Raw genomic sequence first — 27,373 nt, 5'->3', positions numbered from 1 at the left:
TCAGCGACCCTTGATAATACGTCAGCAAGTCGACTATGCTCGACACGACATCAAAGGAGGACGAGAAGCTGAATTTGGCGGAGCCCAGTGGAGCTGAGCGACCTCGTATTCGAGAGTGACAGTGGCAGTGAGAAGGCGGTTACTTAGGCTCGTTTCACACTGGGACACTTGTGACGGTCACCGGTGACGGTCACTGATAGAGATACCTTCGTTTGAATTGGAGCATTCACACCGGGACACTGCACTGAGTCACCGAGTCACGGTGACCCAGTAGTGACTCACCCTCGCCACATGTGACGGACACCAACACTGTGTTCGCTGCGGTCACCGCCGGACATGCATTAGCTTGTATTGGAGTGTTCACACTGGGACACCGATCACAGACACGGCATTGCAGAGTTGCCAACAGACAGGCAGCCGTTGCTGAGCCCAGTGGTTCTCCACATAGTGCAGCCATGAGTTTAGAGTTCATCAACACAGAAGATTTTATAAGTGAAGTGGAAAGTCGTCCCGTTATTTGGGATATGAAAAGCGATGACTACAGTAACAAAGTCATGAAAATAAAAGCGTGGCAAGAAATTATTACGAAGTTTGTGCCTGATTTCGATGAAAAGAGCATAGATGAAAGAAACAAAATTGGTAAGTTCTATATTCTTTTTTCACTTTAATACCGTATTTTTCGGACCACAAGAATAGCGAAATATATTTTCTATCCCTGTACGAGGCTAGGAGGTTAATAACCTACAAGGAGAATACTAGTAGTTTATCAAATGAAGTTTTTGACATTCGAAAATACTGAAAAAACTTCTTCTCAGATTGTCTCAGATCGTCATAAAGGGTGTAATACAATCCTTTCTCCAGCCGATCACATAGCAGTGGATGTATGTGTAATGAACGTTTTGTCTTCATTCTCCTCCTCCTCCTCATTACAAGTACTAACAACAGTTCGTCCTCGCCCGAGTCCATTTCACCAACTAATCAGTTGGCAACAGCTGCAGTGTGGGACACCAGTGGCCCAGGAGTGTTCGCCACAGTCACCGGTGACCGTCACCGGTGACCGTCACAAGTGTCCCAGTGTGAAACGAGCCTATCACCGATTCTTTAAAGAATCAAACTTACCTGTATGCAACAGCTTCAACGTCTCATTATTTTATATATGAGTTAAATTATTTTCAGAAAAACTAGTTTTCACGCGTCTCAATGTTTATAACGCCATACACGCTCAACTACTTGTCGTACAGTGATATAATTCTGAACGTACGTTCAGTAGTTTATGTCGATAGATAAAGAAATGTCAGTGACACAGGCTGGTAACGATGGTATTGGCTCGATTGCACGCACCGCCTTTTAATACTGGGAAATTTTAGCTCTGTAATCTTGGGATTGAACAGGAAAGAGATCAAACGCATGACTTGATTGATGACCGGCCATGGGAATTTCAAAAAACACCTACACACAATGTGTATAATGGAAGATGACCCTAAATGTAGGATCTGTGATGAGGGTGAAGAAACGGCATCACACCTAATCTTCGAATGCTTGGCACTGGAGAGCAAAAGATACAGTATCTTCGGTACAACTAGACCTGCAGAAATTGTGTCTAACAAAAAACTGGCAAAGGGGCTCTTTGCACTATTTAAGGGCATTGGTTGGCTTTACTAGGTATACATGGAGCGATACCGCACAATAAACTCTGTTTCGGTGCAGGCAGCGGTGGGTTAGACCTAAGCTGTTGTAGCTTCCCCGTCAAAATCAAATCAAATCAACCCTGGGAAATACTCCCGGTACACATTTGATAGCAGGCTGAGTTGATATACCGCTGTCTTGGAGAGAATGGAAGGAGGAAATATCCCCGCACATATCCAGGATTGAACTAGGCACCAAGAGAGCCGGGCACTAGTGCTCTACGTACTAGACTACTATGGCAACACTACAGGTAGATACTGTCTACAAAATTTGTTGTGAATAGAGTTAGTGTTAAAGCTGTAATAAATTAAAACGTTATACCTGATGCTTAAGTTTTACTGCGTGCACAGTTAAAAACAGTAACAGATTTTTTTTCTTTTCATTATTTTGTGTCTTTGGGAAAGGGGGAGAGGATTGCCAGTGAGGAAAAGTTTCCGAAATGTTTGAAATTACGTGTAAGAGCAAAGTGCTCCAATTATCAAATTCTGGATTAATATAGTCTAGGTAATTTGCGCGGCATGAGTTACACTGCGTCAAGACGCAGACTTGATTTCTTACTCTAATACTTGACTCATCATGTTAAACCATCAACGTATGATAGTTCCTCTTAATGTGTAGATTATGGCAGGCCTTTAAATTTTTAAATTCGGTCATTAATTAATTTACATGAAGAACTGAGAAATCAAATTTCTGTTGCTCCTGGAAGCCATTAGATAGCCAACCCACATCTTCGACAGGGTGGCCATCTTAGCTGTTTAATAATATACGCTGGTGTGCAAAATTTAAGGATGAAACTAATTTTTGCATGACATGTCACTGCCGAGAAACAAAGCTCTATGAAACTTGGACCATGCATAGAAGCAACTGCTACAGTTTAGTACCACAGGTAATTTAAAGAAATACACAGTGAGACGATCAGAGATGACACTTTCATTCAAAGACAACAATTACACCGAAGTCATGCTGATTCATGATTATCTCAGGACATTACAAACGGTGGGACATAATTCTCAGTAGGGTGTGGGGTCACCATAGACAGCAATCTAAGAAGAACAATGTGCTCCCATTCTGGCCAAGAAGTTGGTACGGAGTTCTTTTGGTAGGGTACTCCATTCCTCCACCAGTGTGGATGACAACTGCTGGGTAGTCATTGGTGCATGTGGACGTCCTACAGTACGCCTCCCCAATGCATCCCACAGGTGCTCAATGGGATTTAAGTCAGGTGAATGGGCAGGCCAGTCCTTCCCTGAACATCCTCTCATTCCAAGAGCTCCTCCAACTGTGCAATTCGATGTAGTCATGCATTGTCATCCATAAAAAAGAAGTCACAGCCGAAATCACGCAGTGAAGGAGTACAGCATACGAGCACATTGAACTGCATGCACTGCTGCCCACGGTTATCACACATCCTATTAAGAGGTCCCACCTTTTGTAACGTCCAGGGGACCATCATAGACCGCGGTGACTTCAGAGTGACTATCACCTTTGAATAATGTTGCCATTTCTGTTGTTCTAAACACGTTTCTCTTTCAGTTACCTTCTTTCATATACCGTAGGGGCTCTTTCAATGTGTGGTGGTCCAAGTTTAATCGAGCTCTTTTACTCGGTTGCGACACACCATGCGAAAGTTACTTTTTTGCTCACCTATGTAGATTTTAGGAGTTCCCTAGGTAGTTAACATGAATAGATAATGGTCATGTTGCGTAATTACCGCCCTTGCAATGGAGTCACTAAAGCTATGCTGTCTCTGCCATTGGTGCATCTTCATCCATCAGTGGCTAAGATACAAGAGAACACACACATTGAACATAAACTTGAACAGTGAGCATTCATTTTCCCAATTGACTGCAGAGGCTGCTAGAGGGTTTGTTTAAACAACCCATCAGGTGAGGACGACGGTTCAATCCCGCGCCTGGCCATCCTGATTTAGGTTTTCCGTGATTTCCCTAAATAGCTCCAGGCAAATGCCAGGGTGGTTCCTTTGAAAGGGCACGGCTGACTTCCTTCCCCATCCTTCCCTAATCAGATGAGACCGATGACCTTGCAGTTTGGTCTCTTCCCCCAAATCAACCCAACCCAACCCTATCAGGTGAAGCCTACAGACTCGGATGTTGAGAGCTGCCTGACTTAGGTTGCTGTGTGTGTGTGTGGCAGGTGCGAGCATCCGGAGGAGATGCGTGGCAAGACGTTCGCGTGGATGTGGCGCAGTGGCTACAACATGCGCTGCCTACCCACTGACGGTTCCAAGCCGGAGCGCGACGCAGCCATGCTGGTGGGCGTGCTGCTCGGTCTGCTGCTGGGCATGGCGCTGCTCGGCGTCGCCATCTTCCTGCACCGCCGCCGCCTGCTCCCCACGTGCCTCACCTGCGAGACTGGGCCAGCCGCATTCTCCAGAGGCTTCTACAAGCGCGCTGGGCCCACCACTGACGAGATGTACTAGCCGGTAAGTGGTACAATCGTGCCGGAATCTGTGCATCGTGATCATCATCCTCATCTTCAACAACCTCAACTTCAACATCCTCATCCTCAATATCCTCATCCACATCATCATCTTCCTCAGCATCCTAATCCACATCATCTTCCTCTACATCATTCTCATTCTGATCATCCTCATTCTCATCCACACCATCCACATCCTCATCCACCTCATCCTCATCTTCAACATCCTCATCCTGAATACCCTCATCCACACCATCATCTTCCTCACCATCCTAATCCACATCATCTTCCTCCACATCATTCTCATTCTGATCATCCTCATTCTCATCCACACCATCCACATCCTCATCCACCTCATCATCTTCAGCATCCTCATCCTCAGTACCCTCATCCACACCATCATCTTCTTCACCATCCTAATCCACATCATCTTCCTCCACATCATTCTCATTCTGATCATCCTCATTCTCATCCACACCATCCACATCCTCATCCACCTCATCATCTTCAGCATCCTCATCCTCAGTACCCTCATCCACACCATCATCTTCTTCACCATCCTAATCCACATCATCTTCCTCCACATCATTCTCATTCTGATCATCCTCATCCACACCATCCACATCCTCATCCAAACTATCCTCATAGACACCACTCTCATTCATGCCATCCTCCTTATCATCCTCCTCCTGCTCCTCCTCCTCCTCCTCCTCACCATCATCCCCTCCTCTCTCTGACTGCATGAACGGTCCGCTACTATCTCCCAAAGACTTTCCAGGCTGAAATCTGTCACTTCTGATTTCATCAATCCATCCCATCCTTTGCTGCTTCTTTGTGCCTTCAATCTTCTGCAGCATTATGGTCTTTTCTGCAAATCATTTCTTCTCATGATTAGCACCTACAACAAGTACTCGTGCTGTTGGACATGAAATGGAGGTCACTCATCGGTTAGTCTTGAGGTTTTGAGGGATGACGGCCAGCATCCATTTAGTTTCCACACTGTCCAAGACCTAAATCCTGTGGCAGACTATGAACACAGGTTAGGGTTTTGCCGGTGGTTTCTGCGACGTGTTGCATGAGATCCCGACTTCCTCGCCATTGTGTTGTTTACCAAAGAGTGCACCTTCCAACGGGATGGCATTTACAATACTCGAAACGTTCATTACTGGGCAAGGGGAAATCCTCACGTTACTTACGTCCACGGACACCAGGAACGATTTCGATTTTTGCTCAACATTTGGGCAGGCAGTATGAGTGATCATCTCATTGGGCCGATCTCTTGACCTCTTCAACTTACTGGGGCAAATTACCTTCACTTTTTGCAAGAAACTGTACCCGGCCTGCTGGAAGATGTTCCCCTGGATTTAGGTCTACGCATGTGGTTGCAGCATGATGGGACGCCCGCACATAACAGTCGTGCTGTGCGTGGATATTTAAATGAACTCTTCGACGGCTGTACATAAAGTAGGCTAGTTTTTGTTTCAGTATCAGATCTTCCAAGGAACAGTTTTCTGTAATACCGACCTATTTGTTCTCCTTGCAGTCACTGGATCTTTTAAGGGGTTTCCTCCAACACCACAATCAAAAGGAGTCTATGAAGCTCAGCTTTTCTTATGGTCCACTTCTCGCACTTGTACATCACAAATGGAAAGACCATAGTCTTTACTAAACGGATCTTTGTTGTTAATCTCTACTCCATCAAACAATGTCAAAGTTGGACTTCGCCTTTCTACCAAGTAACAAGCGTCTCTTGATTTCGTGGCTGCAGTTAACATCAGCAGAAAAAAAAGCCTGTAAGCTGAGATAGATGAAAATATAAACTATCCTCATTGTTTGTCCTCCTACATGCCATCAATTAATAGTTACAGTTGCCATAGTTTACGTTTGCTTGAAATGCAGCATTAGTCCAGCCTCTGTGCGTTCTTCTTTCACATTCAGTATCTTTAACTCTTATTCAATTTTGGCCATCAGGACGGTATCATCTAAGCGTATTTATCTTTATTCTGTTATAATTCCATAATATGTTTGTTCTAATTCCAGTTTCTTCGTCATCTAAACTGACATTCATCATAAAGCTCCCTGCATACAGATTGACTAAATAAGGTGACAGTATACAGCATGGCCTTCACCTTTCTCAATCTTGACCCACTTAGTTGCTCCATATACGAGTCTCACCATGCCCTCTTTGTCAGAGTATAAACTCCATATGACGTAAGTCAGATGACCTGTTAATCCCACTGTTTTCAGTACATCCCGTAATTTGTTGTGTTCGACAGTCAAAGGCTTTAGTATAACCAATAAATCTGAGGTACACATCTTCCTGGAATTCTTTTGTCTTCTCCATAACCCACCAGATGCTGGAAATTTGTGGATTACTTCCTTTACGATATCCTGCTTGTTCTTCAGGCAGCTCTCGGTCTATGTAATGGTGATCGGTTCCAGAAAGAAATATTCACTCTGCAGCGGACCGAGTACAAGTCTCCGTCCGGCACACAATTTTATTCTGCCAGAAAGCTTGAAGGAATCGGTTGGTAGGACACATTCTAAAACATCAAGGGATCACTAATTTAGTATTGGAGGGAACTGTATGTGGGAGGGGGGTGGGGACAGGGGTAGGGGGTAAAAATTGTACAGGAAGGCCAAAAAATGAGTGTAGTAGGCAGGTTCAAAAGGATGTAGTTTGCAGAAGGTATTCGAGATGAAGAGGTTTGCACAGGACAGAGTAGCGTGGAGAGCTGCATTAAAGCATTCTTCGGACTGAAGATCACGATGACGATAACAACAATAACAACATCAGAATATCCGAGGGCTGAGGAGTAAGCTTAATGAGTTGCTTATATGTGTTGAATAATTAGAGCTGAGCAAACCAGTTGATATAATCTGCCTCTCTGAAGATCATGTGACCACTGGTATAGATATATTAAATGTCAAAGGATTCCAGTTACACTATGTGATCGAAAGTATCCGGACACGTGACTGAAAATGACTAACAAATTAGTGGCGCCCTCCATCGGTAATGCTGGAATTCAGTATGGTGTTGGCCCACCCTTAGCCTTGACAGCTTCCACTCTCGCAGGCATACGTTCAGTCAGGTGCTGGGAGGTTTCTTGGGGAATGGCGGACCATTCTTCACGGAGTGCTGCCCTGAGGAGAGGTATCGATGTCGGTCGGTGAGGCCTGGCACAAAGTCGGCGTTCCAAAACATCTCAAAGGTATTCTATAGGATTCAGGTCAGGACTCTGTGCAGGCCAGTCCATTACAGGGATGTTGCTGTCGTGCAACCACTCCGCCAGAGGCCATGCATTATAAACAGCTGCTCGGTCGTGTTGAAAGATGCAATCGGCATCCCTAAGTCGCTTCAACAGTGGGAAGCAAGAAGGTGCTCAAAACATCAATGTTGGCCTGTGCTGTGATAGTGTCACGCAAAACAACAAGGGGTGCAAGCCCCCTCCATGAAAAACACGACCACACCATAACACCATCTCCTCCGAATTTTACTGTTGGCACTACACACGCTGGCAGATGACATTCGCCGGGCATTCGCCGTACCCACATCCTGTCATCTGATCACCACGTTGTGTACCGTGATTCATCACTCCACACAACGTTTTTCCACTGTTCAATCGTCCAATGTTTACGCTCCTTACACCAAGCGAAGCGTCTTTTGGCATTCACCGGCGTGATGTGTGGCTTATGAGCAGCCGCTCGGTCATGAAATCCAAGTTTACTCACCTCCCACCTAACTGACATAGTAAGTGCAGTGGATCCTGATGCAGTTTGGAGCTCCTGTCTGATAGTCTGGATAGATGTCTGCCTATTACACACTACGAGCCTCTTCAACTGTCAGTCAACAGACGAGGTCAGCCTGTACGCTTTCGTGCTGTACGTGTCCCTTCACGTTTCCACTTCACTATCACATCGAAAACAGTGGACCAAGGGATGTTTAGGAGTGTGAAAAGCTCGCGTACAGACGTATGACACGAGTGACACCCTATCACCTGCCACGTTCGAATCCCGTGAACTGCGCAGAGCGCCCTATTCTGCTCTCTCACGAAGTCTAATGACTAATGAGGTCGCTGATATGGAGTATCTGGCAGTAGGTGGCAGCACAATGCACCTAAAATGAAAAACGTATGTTTCTGGAGCAGTCCGGATACTTTTGATCACATAGTGTAGCTTCTTTCTTCTGTACAGAAAATACAGAGAACGGAGTAGTTGCCACATTGTCAGAAACTGTTTTGTTTTCAAGAATATTGATGTTAATAAAATTTTCTCAGAACAGCGCTTATAAGCTTGTGCAACAGAAGTAGTATTTCATAATAAGTCGTTTGTAATAGTAAGTATATACAGATCACCTTAAGGAAATTTTAGCCTCTTCATCAAAAAGTCTGGAATCTCTGTCGTCCCATCTCACAGTAAAAAACAAGGAAATAGTGGTTGCTGGTGATTTTAATGTGGATTTATTGAAATTCTCTGTCAGTGAGCAAGTAGTGCAATCAGTAAAACTATCATTCAATTTAGTTCCTACTGTGAACTTCGCAACTACGATATGTAAATTCTGTGAGATTGCTATTTACAATATGTTTGTAGACAATCTTGGGAAAAGAGTCATATCACAAAACCAGTAGTAAATGGGCTATCTGATTATGACATGCAGCATCTTGTGTTAAATATTGAAAATCTGTTAAATCTGAGTACAGGAGCGTAATTGATCAGTCAAAAATTGAGAAATTCAGGAAACTGGTCAAAGACCTGAACTGCATAAATATTTACAATAGTTCTGGCTCAAATGGAAAATACAAAGTACTCATTAATAAAGTTACTTTCACTTTTGAAAATTGTTTTCCCTAAGAGGTAGCTCAAATCACACACAAGTCAAAAAATAAACCTTGGGTTACACAAGGAATAAAGATATCACGCCGGCCGCGGTGGTCTAGTGGTTCTAGGCGCGCAGTCCGGAACCGCGGGACTGCTACGGTCGCAGGTTCGAATCCTGCCTCGGGCATGGATGTGTGTGATGTCCTTAGGTTAGTTAGGTTTAAGTAGTTCTAAGTCCCATAGTGCTCAGAGCCATTTGAACCATTTTTTTTGAAAGATATCACGTGGGTCAAAAAGGAGACTATATCCACTATCCACGAACAGCTCTGATGTTAGCATTGTAATGCATTACAAAGAATACTGCAAAATATTGAAGCAAGTAATTCAGAAACTGAAGCAGCTTTATTATGAGAAAAGACAATTACATAGGGCAAAAAAAGAACTGCATGGGATATAGTGAAGACAGAGGCAGGTGGGGCCAAAAAGGAAGAGGAACAAATAGCTCTAAAAACAAATGAGACTTTGGCAACAAGTGCATCTATTGTTGCAAACCTCTTAAGCAAGTACTTCATTTATTTTACTGACAACTTGGGGTTATCAGGTACGGTGAACAATGCAACGCAGTATCTGAGACCAGTCTTTAAAAATAACTTCGGTAAAGTGGAGATGTCACTCACATCTCCTAGAGAAGTAGCATTCATAATAAAATCCTTAAAATCTAAGTATTCTAGTGATAATGATAACATATCAACGAAAACAAAGGGTGTCACTGTGAAATACCTGTGCACTAAGCAGTCAGTCTTCATTTTGGGTCAGTTTCTTTTTCCTGTGTACATTAATGATCTCTCAACTGTTACATTGCCAGGTGGTAAATTTGTTTTGTTTGCAGATGATACAAACATTACAGTAAGTAGCAAGACAAGAACAGATTTAGAAATATCTGTTCATCAAATTTTCACTGACATTAATAAATAGTTTAAAGCTAATTCACTGTCATTAAACCCACTACATGCAGTTCAGAACCTGTAAGAGATTTGCTTCCAGCATGTGTATAACATATGAAGACATGCAGATCAAAGATGTTGACAGTGCTAAATTTCTTGGATTACAACTCTAAATTCAGTTGAGAAGCGCATACCAAGGAACTGCTTAAATGCCGAAACAAGTCTGTATTTGCAGTGAGAATGATGTCAGATGTAGGAGATATAAATATAACAAAATTGCATACTTTGCTTACTTTCATTCTATTACGTCATACAGGATCAAATTCTGAGGTAACTCATTAATCCGAGCAAAAGTTTTTAGCATGCAAAAGCGTGTAATGAAAATCATTTGTGATGTAAATTCTAGAACATTATGTGGAAACTTGTTCAAGGAACTTTGTATTCTAACAACTGCTTCTCAGTATATTTATTCCTCAACGACATTTGTTGCAAGTAATATATCTCTGTTTCCAACCAATAGCTTAATACATAGTATCAATATTAGGAATACGAACAATCTACATAAAGACCTTAAATCACCCACCTTGGTGCAAAAAGGGGTCCAATATTCTGGAACACACATTTTCAAAAAGAATGCCAGCAACCATTAAACACTTGATTTCAGATAAAGCACGGTTTAAGCAGAGTTTGAAAGACTTTTTGACATAGATGAATATCTTAACAGGGACTGTTAGACCAGCTTAAGTAAATATGGCTATTTGATTTCAGTTTTGACAGCTCTTGGTCCCAACAGTCAAGATTAGGTATTTATGTATGATCAGTTTATTAACAGTGCATTACAATGTTTCGTTCTGACATCGTATTAATTCTGTAAATATTAGCAGTTCAGTTTACTGTAATGTACTCGCCTATTTTTACAACCTCCTGGCAAATAACCAGAGTAGTAAGTATTGTATTCAAATTTTTATGGTTTTTATGTTATACTTTCTGACATGTTCCACAACCACGAGAATCATCTCTTTTTTGGGTCTGTGGAACGAAAACTGAATCTAATCTAACAACAACAACAACAATGGAAGAAACGCTGAAAGTACGTCAACGAACGTAAAGTGCCTGACAGCCATAAGCAAATTATGAGTTCCTTGCATTTGTGTAACGTGGATAAATTTCTGCTGAGTTTGGGGCAGCCCAATGATAGTTGTGAATTGCTACCCGCCACTCGCACGATCGGTTTGATGGACGTGAGGATGGATTTAATACGTTTACATAGCGGCTAAAAATATCTTATCTAAAAATAATAAGGGCATTGTGATTGCCATTGCTGAAGATGATGAGAAACTGTTGGCTTCTTCCAACATTTATTTAGGATTACAGGTAGCGTAAGTTTATGCCTTTTCTGTTAGCGGTACGGCATTATAAACCCATCCTTCATTGTACACTAACAGTCTTTATATGCCTGAGAATGCAGTAGGTTTAGGTAAGACCACAATCTATTTCTGAAATCAATGTGATTTTTTTTAAGTGTTTGAACGTCTGTTCACAACTTAGATTGTAGCTTTGTGTTCTCTTTGTAAATTTCTCCAATTATTGTTGTCTTCTTCGTTTTCGAATTGTACTTTTAATGATGTCATTAAATTAATAATTGCTATTTAGTCACTGTATTTGAAAAGTCAAGTCATTGCCACATAGTTTTGTCTTGTTATTTGTTGAGACTTACGTCTTAACTAATACGAAAGAGCCGAAATGAGTGATATCTGTTGTTAACTAACACCTTACTCCTTTAGGCTGCTGTTTGCTGAAGAGTTTAGTAAATATTTTCTCGTTTTTAAGTGAGAATAAAGACGTAATTATTATTAAAGAGAAGGGTAAAGAAGGGTTACTTTACTTTACTATTGTGTTTCCTGATTCTAATTTGTTTTCTTCTTTTTCAGGTTCTACTCGCGTCATGTCATAGCCTGGAGCTAGGCGACAACGAGTACCACCTGTCTAGTCGAATAGACTACAGTTACGAGCCGTGCGTTTAGTTCGCATTTTTAAGTCATTTGCGAGCGTCGATGTTATGTATAAAATGCTTAGAAATAGAGACATTCGGTGTTTCAGGATTTGATGTTCAAAGGAATCCATTTAAGTCGATATACACATCTCATTCAACGAGGTCTGATTTATAATTTCTCTCGTTTTCATTTTCTCAAGTCAGAATGAGATATAATTTTTTTAATTTTCAATGGGCGACGACAATTATTGCGTATTTGTATAGATGTTGTTCATCAGTTGTTTTATGTCTATTAGGAGACTGAGGCTCTCATGTTCTTCTACTTATGAATATTATTAGTGTGTTATACGCTGCTGACGTTAAACATGAATATTAGTTCAATATTTCTATCCACAGAATTTGACATGTACTTAATTTATAATGGTTTGCTCAAAGAGTTACCATGTTCTGTTAGCTTTTGGAAACGTATTACAGAGTGTATTGTATTTGTTATATGTAGAATAGTTACATTTTCAATAAAATTTTTTGTGTAAAACTGTATTTTACTGGCTATCCAACATGTCAACAGGAAAAATCCGGATGCAATTCTAAAGCAAGTGTGGAAGAGTGCAGCAGAGTACCAACTGCGGTATATTATGACTAGAAATCGGATTATATGCAAAATAAAAAGCTAAAAATTTACATGCAAATATGCACGAAAAACGCTTAAAATATGCATGAAAAGTGTCGAAACATGCAACCTCAAATAATAGAAAACATAGTAGTTGCTGCATGCGATATATCTTGAAGTCAGACCTGTGCATATCGATTGCAATAAAGTGAAAAATCGGAATATTTAGAATGCTTGTTCTGTGTATTTTGTGGTAGAGGTTAGGCAGTGCTCTCTTTGAGATCAGTTTTTAAAAAAAACTGCAAAACGAAGACGCACACCGTGTTTCAAATATTGTTCCTTCCTTACTATTGTCGGAAACAAGCTAATGCGATACGAGTTAGTTACCGAGAAACAATCGATACGCATAGGTCCATCTTCGAGATAAACCACACACAGAGGGGCACGCACAAGATCTCCGTAATATTTTATTTCAAAACCAACATACAGTCAGCAATATTTTGGACAACGACAAAATTTGTTAAATATTATCGGACTAAAGTATCGTTTATAAATTATTTTATTATTATATTATATTATATTATATTTTATATTATATATATTTTATATTATTAATTTATTATTATTTTATTTTATTTATAAATTATTTTACTCTTGTAAACATAAACAGTCAGGTACTGTTCCAAATGTTCGGCAGTAAGGTAGTCTTCGATCACTAAAAATATTTCTATAAGCAGAAAAAACCGTTCTATATCAGCTGAAGTGGGCAATATTTCAATTTGGGTACTATGTTGGCACTTATTGTTTCTGGCAAGACTTCACCCGTCCAATTAATGAAACTATCAGTTTGGGACAAAGATTCAAACGGTGCGTTAAGGTTCAAAGTGTTTCCAAATTTTTCTTTAAGTTTTCTCGCGAATACCTGCGGCAATGAGGAGTTCACAAGACTAACTCTATTCATTAACTGAATAGATTCATTCCACGCCGAACCCTGAGTTTCAAGCTTTTTAATATTCGCAGGTGCATGGAAAAAATGAGTGCTAATCACAGCAACGTTTTTTTAAGGCTGGAATCATTAAGTGCTTCCTTGCACTGGAAAACTGCCAAAGCCTCTGCACTATCGGAGTCGTTTACTACGCCTCTGATGGGCTAGAAATGCTCATTGAAACACTATACAGCTTCGACCCACGTATTCAACGACTTACCACTAGTTCGAAGGGTAAAGACACATTTGGTAATTTTCCTTGATGGGAGCAGGTGCCTTAAGAAACACTTTCTCTGTGAATCACATGAGTTTGTTTATATTCCCAAACGTGGACCATACTTCCTCAGCAGGGCGACGTACTCCGTGAGTAATGCACGTCACTTGAATCAAATTGGGATAAAATACTTGGAGGTATTTTTCTGCTTTGGCAGCATCTGACGAACACAAACACCATTTCATCTGCAAAACATTCTGGAAATATTTTCCTAATACCTTCATTCACGAATCTGGCGATCGTAGAATGATTTCTCTTTTTAAGTTCTTTGCAGGCCACTAAGTAGGAAGAAGAAGGCTCTTGTTTTAGCGCACCAACTATTAAATTTGCAATCTGGCGGTCACAAGCGCCGGTAATTTCGTAAACAGGAATCCAAATAATGCTGTCCTTGAGTTCATTGCGTATTTCTTCCAGAACGTGTTGGTAAATTGTCGGTATGTAATTTTTACGCAATGTTGATTCATCTGCTCTGTGTTGATTTAACCAATATTTGTGAAGAAAACGTTTGAGTATAGTGTTTGTAAGTTTGCGAAGAGGAACACTACTTGCAATGAATGCTTCTCATAGATCCATGACTGGAGCGTGGTGCACAACACGTTATACACTACACGTGAAGATGTAAACTTTGTACAAATAAAACGATAACTAAATTGAAACAATGGACGTCCGACTAAGAACTTGCATAATTTAATTTTTGCCGATGCGTCCGATACGACCGGGGATGGGATTACATACTGAAATGTGTTGCATTGTTACGCTGTATAAAACATTTTGTCAGTTATAGATTTAAGACGTCAGTAACAACCAAGTTAAACTTTAAACATAAAACCAGGTCTGAAGATGTCAAAGACTACCGGTAAATATTTCAAACATCACTGGCAAATATTCATACCATTACTCACTCGTTCGCTGTTATTTCAAGCATATCGACATTTAAAACATAAAAATGGTGTTAAAACTTATCAGAGAAACTATTTTGAATATATTAACATCAATAAAATCGATTGTTCATAGTAAATTTAAGACCGTCGGTACATAAATTTACGACTGTCAATTAAAAAGTTAACATGATGTCGAATGACATTCTCAGACAAGTGAACTAACAATTCTGTGCACAATAGCATGTTAATAATGGAATTCAATTTTGTACAGGCATCGTGAAAAACTAACAAAAGAATGATAGCATTATACTTTCATTCGTCCATAACTGTAGATCCACAATTTTTCTCGATGTTAAGTCGAATTTACATGCTGGTTAATCGTTCCTTGACTGACGGAACTGCATTTTCAAACAATGGAAAATCCAGGATGGAATGTAACAATATTATGAAAAAGAAAGTTGCTACTCACTATATAGCGGAGATGCTGAGTCGCAGATAGGCACAACAAAAAGACTGTCACAAATAAAGCTTTCGACCAATGAGGCCTTCGTCAAAAACGGACGACACACACAGACAGACAGACACACACACACACACACACACACACACACACACACACACACACAAACAGGTGCACACACACAAACAGGCGCAAACAAACGCAACTCACACAGGCGATTGCAGTCTCAGGCAACTGAAACCTGAAAAACTGCGTTTTCTCTATTCTTCTTTCGTTTGGAACAAAATAGAGTTACAAAACAAAAACGAATTTGCGCTGTGCAATTAACTGACTACATTCAATTAAACTAATTCTATGTCAGCATTACTATACGCTATGATTTTATCATGGCAAATAAATAAACACATTTACAACTACAGTTACAGGTATGAGCCACTTTTTATAAGTTCATTAAAACTCATTGGTTTGAAATAATACACTCCTGGAAATTGAAATAAGAACACCGTGAATTCATTGTCCCAGGAAGGGGAAACTTTATTGACACATTCCTGGGGTCAGATACATCACATGATCACACTGACAGAACCACAGGCACATAGACACAAGCAACAGAGCATGCACAATGTCGGCACTAGTACAGTGTATATCCACCTTTCGCAGCAATGCAGGCTGCTATTCTCCCATGGAGACGATCGTAGAGATGCTGGATGTAGTCCTGTGGAACGGCTTGCCATGCCATTTCCACCTGGCGCCTCAGTTGGACCAGCGTTCGTGCTGGACGTGCAGACCGCGTGAGACGACGCTTCATCCAGTCCCAAACATGCTCAATGGGGGACAGATCCGGAAATCTTGCTGGCCAGGGTAGTTGACTTACACCTTCTAGAGCACGTTGGGTGGCACGGGATACATGCGGACGTGCATTGTCCTGTTGGAACAGCAAGTTCCCTTGCCGGTCTAGGAATGGTAGAACGATGGGTTCGATGACGGTTTGGATGTACCGTGCACTATTCAGTGTCCCCTCGACGATCACCAGTGGTGTACGGCCAGTGTAGGAGATCGCTCCCCACACCATGATGCCGGGTGTTGGCCCTGTGTGCCTCGGTCGTATGCAGTCCTGATTGTGGCGCTCACCTGCACGGCGCCAAACACGCATACGACCATCATTGGCACCAAGGCAGAAGCGACTCTCATCGCTGAAGACGACACGTCTCCATTCGTCCCTCCATTCACGCCTGTCGCGACACCACTGGAGGCGGGCTGCACGATGTTGGGGCGTGAGCGGAAGACGGCCTAACGGTGTGCGGGACCGTAGCCCAGCTTCATGGAGACGGTTGCGAATGGTCCTCGCCGATACCCCAGGAGCAACAGTTTCCCTAATTTGCTGGGAAGTGGCGGTGCGGTCCCCTACGGCACTGCGTAGGATCCTACGGTCTTGGCGTGCATCCGTGCGTCGCTGCGGTCCGGTCCCAGGTCGACGGGCACGTGCACCTTCCGCCGACCACTGGCGACAACATCGATGTACTGTGGAGACCTCACGCCCCACGTGTTGAGCAATTCGGCGGTACGTCCACCCGGCCTCCCGGATGCCCACTATACGCCCTCGCTCAAAGTCCGTCAACTGCACATACGGTTCACGTACACGCTGTCGCGGCATGCTACCAGTGTTAAAGACTGCGATGGAGCTCCGTATGCCACGGCAAACTGGCTGACACTGACGGCGGCGGTGCACAAATGCTGCGCAGCTAGCACCATTCGACGGCCAACACCGCGGTTCCTGGTGTGTCCGCTGTGCCGTGCGTGTGATCATTGCTTGTACAGCCCTCTCGCAGTGTCCGGAGCAAGTATGGTGGGTCTGACACACCGGTGACAATGTGTTCTTTTTTCCATTTCCAGGAGTGTAGTAGTGGCAGAAGTATACACTGACGGAAAAAATTGCAACACCAAGGTGGAATTGCGTGGCTATAATTGATAGGCGTATTTGTACCTTTGAAAGATTACGCCTACTCAAATTTCACGCCAGTAGCTTAGGAGCGGCGCTAGTAATGCCACTATGAGGATGAAAATCAGGTTGCTTTAAATACACAGTGTAACGAGCGTGAGCTTTAAGTTACCTCTGAGACTGGAGGTGGTGAGCTGAAGTTAGACAAGAATGACTTTAAGGTGACAAAGACGCCATTATCAACATCTCACTGAATGTGAATGAGGTCCTGTAATAGGACTATGATAGCTGATTGTTCCTTCTACGATACTGCGAAAAGACTTGGCAAGAATGTCAGCAGTATACGTGATTCTTGGCAGCGGTGGTCACTAGAATGTGCCATCGCAAGAAGACCGGTTTCGGGCCGGCCACGTGGCACTGCCCGGAGGGAAGACCGTCGTGTTCGATATGTGACCACGACGCGTCGTACTGCATTTGTAGCAGAAATCTGAGCAGCGGGTGGCGCCACAGTGACACAACGAACTGTTAAAAATCGGTTCCTTCACGGACAGCTCCGAGCTAGACGCCCTGTAGCGTGCACCCCACTGACCCCAAACCACCACCGTTTGCAACTTCAGTGGTGTTGAGCAACAGCTCATTGGACGGAAGAGTGAAGGTCTGTTGTTTTTTCTGGTTTTGCCTCGGTGCCAGTGATGGCCATGTGTTGAGAGGGCCTGCAACCAACCCGTCTGCGTTATAGACACACTGGACCTACACCCAGAGTTATGGTCTGGGGTGGGATTTCGTATCACCGTTGGAGCAGCCAGACTGCAAATTTGTACTTCAGTTTGGTGGTTCGAGCTGTTGTACTATCACTCATGAACAGCACTCCAGTGTTTCCAACAGAATAACTCTCGCCCAAATAGCACTGCTGTAACCCAACATACACTAGAGTGCCGACATGTTGCCTGCTCGATCACCTAGATCTGTCTCCAATCGAGCACGTATGGAACATCATCGGACGACAACTCCAGCGTCATCCACAAACAGCATTAACCGTCCCTGTATTGACCGATCAAGTGGAACTCAATCCGACAAACTGACTTCCGGCACCTGTACAACACAATGCATGGACGTTTGCGTGCGTCTAGTCAATATTCTGGCCGTTACGACAATTACTAATGTACCACCATTTCACATTTGCAATGGCTTATCTCACGCCTGCATCAACCAGTGATCTTCCTGCGTTAATCCCTTAAATATTTTACCTAGGCAAATGTATTCCAGAAATTGCGTTAGTCTACATTAATTATTTTTTGTTATTGCGATTTTTTTCATCAGTGTATTTTACTGTTGCATGATGGGAAAAAGCTTCCAATATTAGAGCATTTAAATAATGGTTCAAAGTGTAAGTAGGCTGTTTAGATTTTTATATTGGTAATGCCACGTAGCGCTCTGTGCTGTGTGCAGTCTGTGGCTAGTTTGCATTGTTGTCAGCCATTGTACTGTTGGGCAGCGGCAGCTGGATGTTAACAGCGCGTAGCGTTGCGCAGTTAGAGGTGAGCCGCCAGCAGTGGTGGATGTGTGGAAGGAAATGGCGGAGTTTTGAAATTACATATATTATGACTTTTGATGATATTAAGGTAAATACATTGTTTGTTCTCTATTAAAATCTTTCATTTGCTAACTATGCCTATCAGTAGTTAGTGCCTTCCGTAGTTTGAATCTTCTATTTAGCTGGCAGTAGTGGCGCTCGCTGTATTGCAGTAGTTCCAGTAACGAAGATTTTTGTGAGGTAAGTGATTTGTGAAAGGTATAGGTTAATGTTAGTCAGGGCCATTCTTTTGTAGGGATTATTGGAAGTCAGATTGCGTTGCGCTAAAAATATTGTGTGTCAGGTTAAGCACAGTCTGTCAGGTTCAGCACAGTCTTGTATAATTGATCAAAGGGGACGTTTCAAAAGATACAACGTCAGTTTGCTTGGACATAGAATTTATACACATGGTCACAAAAAAAGTTAAGCACCGAGAATGGGAGGTGCAAAAGGAATGAAAGTTCACGGGTTGAGAGGAAATGTAATATTATTTCAGTGATTACAACATCAAATTCACAAAGAACTTGAAAGTATCAGTACACTTACCAGTACCTCCTCTGACCTGGACGCATGAGGTGATTAGGTGTGGAAGTGTGTCATAAAGCCGTTCTATGCTCTCTTGACGCAAGCTGCCACACAACTGTTGTAACTGGTCGTCGATATCCTGGATACTTGCACTGAGATGGAGTTGACATCCAAATTGGTTCGATACATCTATAGAGGACAGGCCTGGAGATTTTTCTGGCCATGGCAGGACCTCAACATCACACAGTTGGTAGAGACATGTAACATGAGTGGAGGAAAATTCTCCTGTTTCAAACTGGCACCACAATGCTACTGCACGAGAGGTAGCACATGAAGACGCAGGATGTCTGATACGTACCGCCGTTTCATCAGAGTGCCCTCATTCACTACCAGCTTTGACTTGGAAGTTGTACCCTATGGCTGCCTGATGACGCTAGGAGTAACACCCCTGTGCCTCTCCAAAACATTGAAAAAATGGGACCTCTCCCAGGTCCCCGCCAAACTCGCTGACGATGGTTATCCAGGATAATGCATAACAGCGATTCATCGCAAAGAGGGGTGTAAACTAGCTCGCGCCCGTAGTGAAATTTACACGTGTACGCTGGGTGAGAAAATTTGAGCCAGGAGAGGAAATTAAGTAAAGATCTGCCTCAGGGCTCCGTTTTAGCCCCCATGTTATTCAACCTATATATCTCCGCTATCCCCAATACGAGGTAAAAAAAAAATTCTGCTACGCGAAGGATATCGCTCTTGCCTGTAGAATCAAAGATTGACTAGCGGAGACAATTCTCACATAACATCCAGTCATTATGAGCTCCTCTGTTAGGAAGTGGCGACTTAAGCCCATTTACCAGTAAAACTGAAGTATGTATATTCCATCTGAACAACAAACAAGCCAATACGAATCTGAGAGTGAAACTTAAAGGAAACACTCTTTGCCATAGCGAGTACCCTAAGTACCTTTGTGTCACACTTGACCGCGCCCTTTAATATTGAAAACATCTTGAAAATACTGCAGCCAAGATAGAAACGCGAAACAATATTATTAGAAAATTGTGTGGAATGACATGGGGAGCTTCAGCAGGAACCTTCCGCATATCACCCATTGCACTGGTCTTCTCAGCACCCGAGTATTTTGCCCCAGTGTGGCTAAACAGCTTCCACATCAACTTGACTGATGTCCAGTTTAACAACACTATGCAGTTAACAACTGGGACAATCCGACCAACACCGATTTATTGGCTTCTTCTGCTGAGCAACATCTATCCACACGCAATCGGTAGAAGCAAGGTCCAGCTTAGGGGATACCGTGAGCTACAGGAGAACCTGGAATTACCCATTTAGGAAGGCATACCAAGTCTACGACGAAATAGACTCTGTGCACGAAAACCACCATTAGGGCAAACAGAACAGCTAGATGCCATTTATACCTGGGTGAGAGACCTGAAGGGCGTGAGTGACTCCGAAAGCATAACTGTCATACTGCTGGCACAGAACTCAACAGGAAACTGTGGATCAAACTGAACAGGGCTCACACTGGGCATGGACGATGCAGAGGCTCTCTTTACAAATGGAGTGTTACAGAGTGTCTAGTTTGTGAATTTCGTTGTATGTGCTTCAACTCTCCAAGTGAGTTTAAAGTGTCTTGTTCTGGAGTGTTTTTAATACTGTGGCCAACTTTTAACCTATGTGTGTAACTTCAGTGTCTATTTTGTGCTCTACGAATCGCCAGCTGTGTTGTTTTTTTTTCACTTTGTGTCGACTTTTTTAATTGTCCCCCCATGAATGTCTCCATGTCAGTGTATTTTTACCTCCATTATCTCCCCTTACTGTGTTTTTATGTCCCCCATTTTTATCGCCTTTCCATGCATCATTTTCTCCTTGTGTTAGCTGTCATGTCACTTGGCTGAAGCGCGGCGGATTGTGCTGCTGACAGCCCTCCCCTGCCCATATGGGGTAGGGGAATGAAATCACAATAAAGAAAAAAAATCTGTTCTCCAAAGTTCTAAGATAATCCAAGTATTCTTACTTTCTAAAAGGTTTTCTTATCCACCTATTAAACGTCGTTCGCTTGGCGAGTGGTTTTGCATAAACTGGTTAATGAACTAACCAGTCGGAAAAAAGCGTGATTAACAGCGTCAAGTACTCTATGGAAACCTCACCATCAACGATGTATCACTAGTAATTTCACTGCACTAAAGATGGCACGCGGATATATGAGGGCGAGCTGGAGAATAATGCCTCCGAATTTTTTAATGTGAAAACTAAATTTTTTAAATAAAGCAGACGTTATTGACATTCAACATCTTTATTCTTCGTATCTACATATTTATTTCTCATCTTAGTCTCCCTGGCGACGAACACACTACTCCCTACGAGAGACCACTTTTTTGATGCAGTCACTGTAGAATGTTTGACTTTGTCGATGGAGTCACAATCTTTCCTCTGCTTGCACCATTTCATAATTATGAAAGTGAAGTCCTCCAAGGAGTTCTTTAAGTTTTGGAAACAGATGAAAATCGGATGGGCCAAGTCGGACTTTATGGAGGATGATCGACAATGCCCCGGATTAGTGCAGACGTCGCGGCGCTCGTGTATGTCCGGCGTTGTCTTGCGATAGAGGCAAAGGTCTCCATGTGTGGACAACCTCTCGAGTTTGAAACTCGATTGCGTTTCTCATGCGCTGTTCGAGCTATATGTGGTATAAGTTTGAGAACCTCTTGTCGACCTCTATTAAATAGTCTGGGAATTCTGACGTTGCCCTCACAGTATATATTTTCTTTAATGTCGTTTGTTGTTAGCAATATTAGCTTATTCCCAAGAGTTAGCAGCTTTCACTCAGTTAATACTAGGCAGAAATCAAATCTGCATGTGGCATGCACTTCCTTGACTCTTGTGCAGAAAGGAGGGCACTATTCTGCTGCATCCATTTTCAATAAGCTACAACAACAACTCAAAAATCTTAGCAGTTGCCCAAACGCTTTTAAATCTAAACTGAAGAGTTTCCTCATGGCTCACTCCTTCTATTCTGTCGAGGAGCTCCTGGAAGAGCTGAAAAATTAAGCAAATTCCAATGTTACAGTCTTGATTTTCTTTATTTAAACTTACGAATTGTCGCCTGAATACGTTTCTTGTATTTCATTTTATCTGTTTCTACTATCGTGTTATAATTTCATGTATTGACTCGTTCCATGACCATGGAGACTTCTCCTTAATTTGGTCCTACGTAACAATAAATAAATAAATAAATAAATAACTGACATAGTTACGTTACACACTGTCACGATACAGATTACAAATTGGAGCCCTCTAGCGGCAGAGGGCTACAAATATATAAACATGATGAATAAAGATGTAGAACGTTCATAACGTTTTATTTACACAGCAAGCTTTAAGAGTTTTCGTACACAAAAATTTGGAAGCATTATTTGTCAGGACGCCCTGGTATGTGTAGTCCGCATCAACTCTAAAAGACATGACGAGCGGTTTCGTTCCGGATATGATTCAAACCCAGCACGTTTAGGCAGTGCCAAGCGAAGTTTTCGAGCCTGACCGAGTCTTGAACGGAGGACTGCTTGTCACTGCTGACGAGGCATACAGAGACGTGATATGCCTCATTTTTAGCCTGTTTCAGTGGCAAATATTAACTTGAAAATATATGACAAAAATCTCTGTACACTCCACGAACCCTATCCAACAATTAGTGTCTCCATTAATGAACCACGAAAAATGTTGTATTCTCGTTTCGTTCACAAGTAACAAACATGAAATGACATGACGTGAATTTGTGTGTTAGGTGGAAATCTAACCCAGTATGTAATCGGATTGTCAACTAAGCACTATAAAATGTCAGCATCGGAATTTGGTTGCAGTTGCGAGATATTTGAACCTGAAATGAAGAGACGAATAATTTTTGGCCTTCCGAGATTCGAACACAAATCTGAAAAGGTCTCAGAACGCCTAAGGGTACCGACCGCCCGCCGTGTCATCCTCAGACGATAGCCATCACTGAATGCTGATACGGAGGAGGATGTGGTCATCACACCGGTTTTCCGGCCGTTGTCGATTTCGTGACCGCAGCCGCTATTTTTCAGTCGAGCAGTTCCTCAATTGGTGTCTCAAGGGCTGAGGGCATGCCGCTTGCCAATACACTCGGCTGACCTGGATGGTCACCCACCAAAGTTCGAGCCAAGCTCGACAGCGCTTAACTTCAGTGATCTGGTGGGAACTGATGTTACCACTGCGGTGAGGCTGTTGGCAAAATGTTCAACAACTTCGGCTCAAATAAAAGATGTAAAAAGTGCGTATGCATCATTGACTAAAAATTACTCGCGTAAGACAGGTTACTGGCGACAGGGATTCTACATCCCACCATATCCGCCTCTGCCGTAGCCTAGCCTATCGTCCTTCAGTTGGCATAACCAGAGGTGAATGGGATCTGTTTGTGCTACACGTGCCTCAGTCATGATATTGTCGTAATGCAGTTTCACCACACTGGATAATAGTTACTGACTGCCTGGAGTGGATTACAGTCTGTTCAGACGTTCATTTCCTTCTTCTATCGAACTGCCATAACCAGCTAAGTGCCTTGCCTACCCAATGCGTACATTCGGGTTGGTTTTGTAATTATTGAAATAAAATCACACAACGGGCATCTACACAAACTGAAAACACAGTAGGACGCGGAAGTTTCGAGAGGCGGTGTTGCCTTCCGCTTTAGAGACTTTGCTGCATTATCTGTTAGTGGTAAACGCCGCGAATTGCAAAAGAAAGGCTGAGTCACTGAATCACTTATTCCGTAAGCTCAAAGATTATTTACTTAATTTTCTAAACCTCCTACCCAACAAAACTAGGAGAAACACTTCCTTGTAAGAGTTCGTGGCTACCTGTCCTGACAGGAACAATTTCTGCTCCACTTATCTCCGCCTGACGCTAGCCGGCGCCAGCTCACGTGATCTACGCACATCGCGACTTGAGCGTACGATGTACAGTGGCTTCCCTGTACAGTGGTAAGCATACGATTATTTAATATTGTAGTATAGCTTTCAGAGTGATATTTTTTTCGATGAACTGAGTGTACACATGCAGTAACAACAACTGTGTAGCCGGTGCTCACATAGCATATGACGTGATCAACACTAAGAATTGTAGTAAAACGAGAACACTGTTCTCTGACATGAAATAACATGTAAATGACAAATTATATTGCTCCATGTGCACATAATCAAATGACAGCAGTTGAAACGTCCCCTTAGAACAATTTATACACGACTGTGCTTAACCTGACACACAATATTATTTAGCGCAACGCAATCTGACTTTCAAAAATCCCTACAAAAGAATGGCCCTGACTAACATTAAACTATACCTTTCACAAATAACTTACCTCACAAAAATCTTCATTACTCGAACTACTGCAATACAGCGAGCGCCACTATTGCCAGCTAAATAAAACATTCAAACTACAGAAGGCACTAACTACTGATAGGGATAGTTAGCAAATGAAAGATATTAATAGAGAACAAACAATGTATTTACCTTAATAGTCATAATATATATATATATATATATATATATATATATATATATATATATATATATATATATAACAGTTCATGACAAATTACAAAACTCCGCCATCTCTCTCCCCACATCCACCACTGCTGGCGGCTCACCTCCAACTGCGCAACGCTACGCGCTGTTCACATCCAGCTGCCGCTGCCCAACACTACAATGGCAGACAACAATGCAAACTAGCCACAGACTGCACACAGCACAGCCAGTGATTTTCATACAGAGCACTACGTAACGTTGCCAATGAGAAAACATAAACAGCCTACTTACATAGCCCCCACGCTCCCCACAAAAAATTTTACAAATTTTTTTGGGCAGTGGCCAATACAGATTTGAAAATTTTTTTCATAACTACTGTAAGAAAGATATCAAATGCACACACTTATTGATACAATGTTGGTCAAAAGCTAAAATTTTCTCACAGTCCATAAAGACAGTCCTGATCATTCATCATAATAGTAATTAGTTTTTTTTTCACAAAGTCTCGAAACGTCCCCTTAGAACAATTTATACATGACTGTGCTTAACCTGACACACAATATTATTTAGCGCAACGCAATCTGACTTTCAAAAATCCCTACAAAAGAATGACCCTGACTAACATTAAACTATACCTTTCACAAATAACTTACCTCACAAAAATCTTCATTACTCGAACTACTGCAATACAGCGAGCGCCACTATTGCCAGCTAAATAAAACATTCAAACTACAGAAGGCACTAACTACTGATAGGGATAGTTAGCAAATGAAAGATATTAATAGAGAACAAACAATGTATTTACCTTAATAGTCATAATATATATATATATATATATATATATATATATATATATATATATATATATATATATATATATATATAACAGTTCATGACAAATTACAAAACTCCGCCATCTCTCTCCCCACATCCACCACTGCTGGCGGCTCACCTCCAACTGCGCAACGCTACGCGCTGTTCACATCCAGCTGCCGCTGCCCAACACTACAATGGCAGACAACAATGCAAACTAGCCACAGACTGCACACAGCACAGCCAGTGATTTTCATACAGAGCACTACGTAACGTTGCCAATGAGAAAACATAAACAGCCTACTTACATAGCCCCCACGCTCCCCACAAAAAATTTTACAAATTTTTTTGGGCAGTGGCCAATACAGATTTGAAAATTTTTTTCATAACTACTGTAAGAAAGATATCAAATGCACACACTTATTGATACAATGTTGGTCAAAAGCTAAAATTTTCTCACAGTCCATAAAGACAGTCCTGATCATTCATCATAATAGTAATTAGTTTTTTTTTTCACAAAGTCTCGAAACGTCCCCTTAGAACAATTTATACACGACTGTGCTTAACCTGACACACAATATTATTTAGCGCAACGCAATCTGACTTTCAAAAATCCCTACAAAAGAATGACCCTGACTAACATTAAACTATACCTTTCACAAATAACTTACCTCACAAAAATCTTCATTACTCGAACTACTGCAATACAGCGAGCGCCACTATTGCCAGCTAAATAAAACATTCAAACTACAGAAGGCACTAACTACTGATAGGGATAGTTAGCAAATGAAAGATATTAATAGAGAACAAACAATGTATTTACCCTAATAGTCATAACATATATATATATATATAGCAGTTCATGACAAATTACAAAACTCCGCCATCTCTCTCCCCACACCCACCACTGCTGGCGGCTCACGTCCAACTGCGCAACGCTACGCGCTGTTCACATCCAGCTGCCGCTGCCCAACACTACAATGGCAGACAACAATGCAAACTAGCCACAGACTGCACACAGCACAGCCAGTGATTTTCATACAGAGCGCTAGGTAACGTTGCCAATAAGAAAACATAAACAGCCAACTTACACAGTAATTAAGTGAAACCAAAAGGCATAAGGTTACCAGATTAAGGGGTCGATAAGGGAGTGGAACAGATTGTTTCGATGAGTAAAATATGAATTGGCTGCATTTGTTTCAGTACCTTTCATGCACAAAATAATGATTACATATCTCAGGATCGATCTGAGTGAGCATGGTCTCAGTTATTAGGGGGAATAGGGGGGGGGGGAGGGAGGAGGAGGATGAAACATCTCACCATTCTTCATGGTCATTCGTCGTGTGGTGGTGATGGTAGCAGATGCTGTGTCGGGATGGCGAATTGCCTCGGAGCTGTGTGGTAGTGAGTTCGCTGCTGTCCTCTGTGGTCCGCGGCTGTGCACAGGGGACCCGGCGCAGTCTCCACGTTGACAGGTCGCCGTGGGTTGTGTGGGCGAAGCTGTGGTATCGCGATGTCGCGAGGGGGATTCCCCAATATCTCACCGACTGTCCTCTCAATCCTCTCCTCCATCTCTCGACTCGTCGAATTTTTCCTCCTCTCGACTACATTTCCAATGCCGCACAATGGCTGATTCCCGTTTCCTGAACGTACCTCCCAGTGCACGGTGGCAATTTTCTACCTGGTGTGCGACTCGAGCATTGGTGTCTTTCTCAAGTTTTCACTGACAGGGTTGGTGGCACATGGTTCCCATGGTTTTTTTCCGTTGCGAAGTTGCTGTGAAAGCAACCGCACAATACATATCTGTAACAGCTCTCTCTGCGTGAGGCCTGGGCAGTGGTAGTCTGCGGTTGGTCTAAGAATCCGCTGGCGTTCGTAGT

The 27,373-nt window shown here is 42.3% G+C and overlaps 1 protein-coding gene across 1 annotated transcript in view; it reads left to right on the top strand.

The window, feature by feature from the left end:
- The window catches only part of LOC126100554 (slit homolog 1 protein-like), a 51,498-nt gene extending 39,125 nt beyond the window's left edge, over nucleotides 1–12,373 (top strand). Inside the window, exons 7-8 of the mRNA XM_049911172.1 lie at nucleotides 3,841–4,129; nucleotides 11,819–12,373. Of these exons, the coding sequence (XP_049767129.1) occupies nucleotides 3,841–4,126 (286 nt within the window). The 3' untranslated portion in view covers nucleotides 4,127–4,129; nucleotides 11,819–12,373. The remainder of the gene's footprint in view (nucleotides 1–3,840; nucleotides 4,130–11,818) is intronic.
- Nucleotides 12,374–27,373: the final 15,000 nt, after the last annotated feature.

Source organism: Schistocerca cancellata, chromosome 9 (genome assembly GCF_023864275.1).
Source record: "Schistocerca cancellata isolate TAMUIC-IGC-003103 chromosome 9, iqSchCanc2.1, whole genome shotgun sequence".
Classification (NCBI taxonomy): domain Eukaryota; kingdom Metazoa; phylum Arthropoda; class Insecta; order Orthoptera; family Acrididae; genus Schistocerca; species Schistocerca cancellata.
Note: the sequence above shows the minus strand (reverse complement) of the source record. Positions and strands in the feature narration are given on the sequence as shown.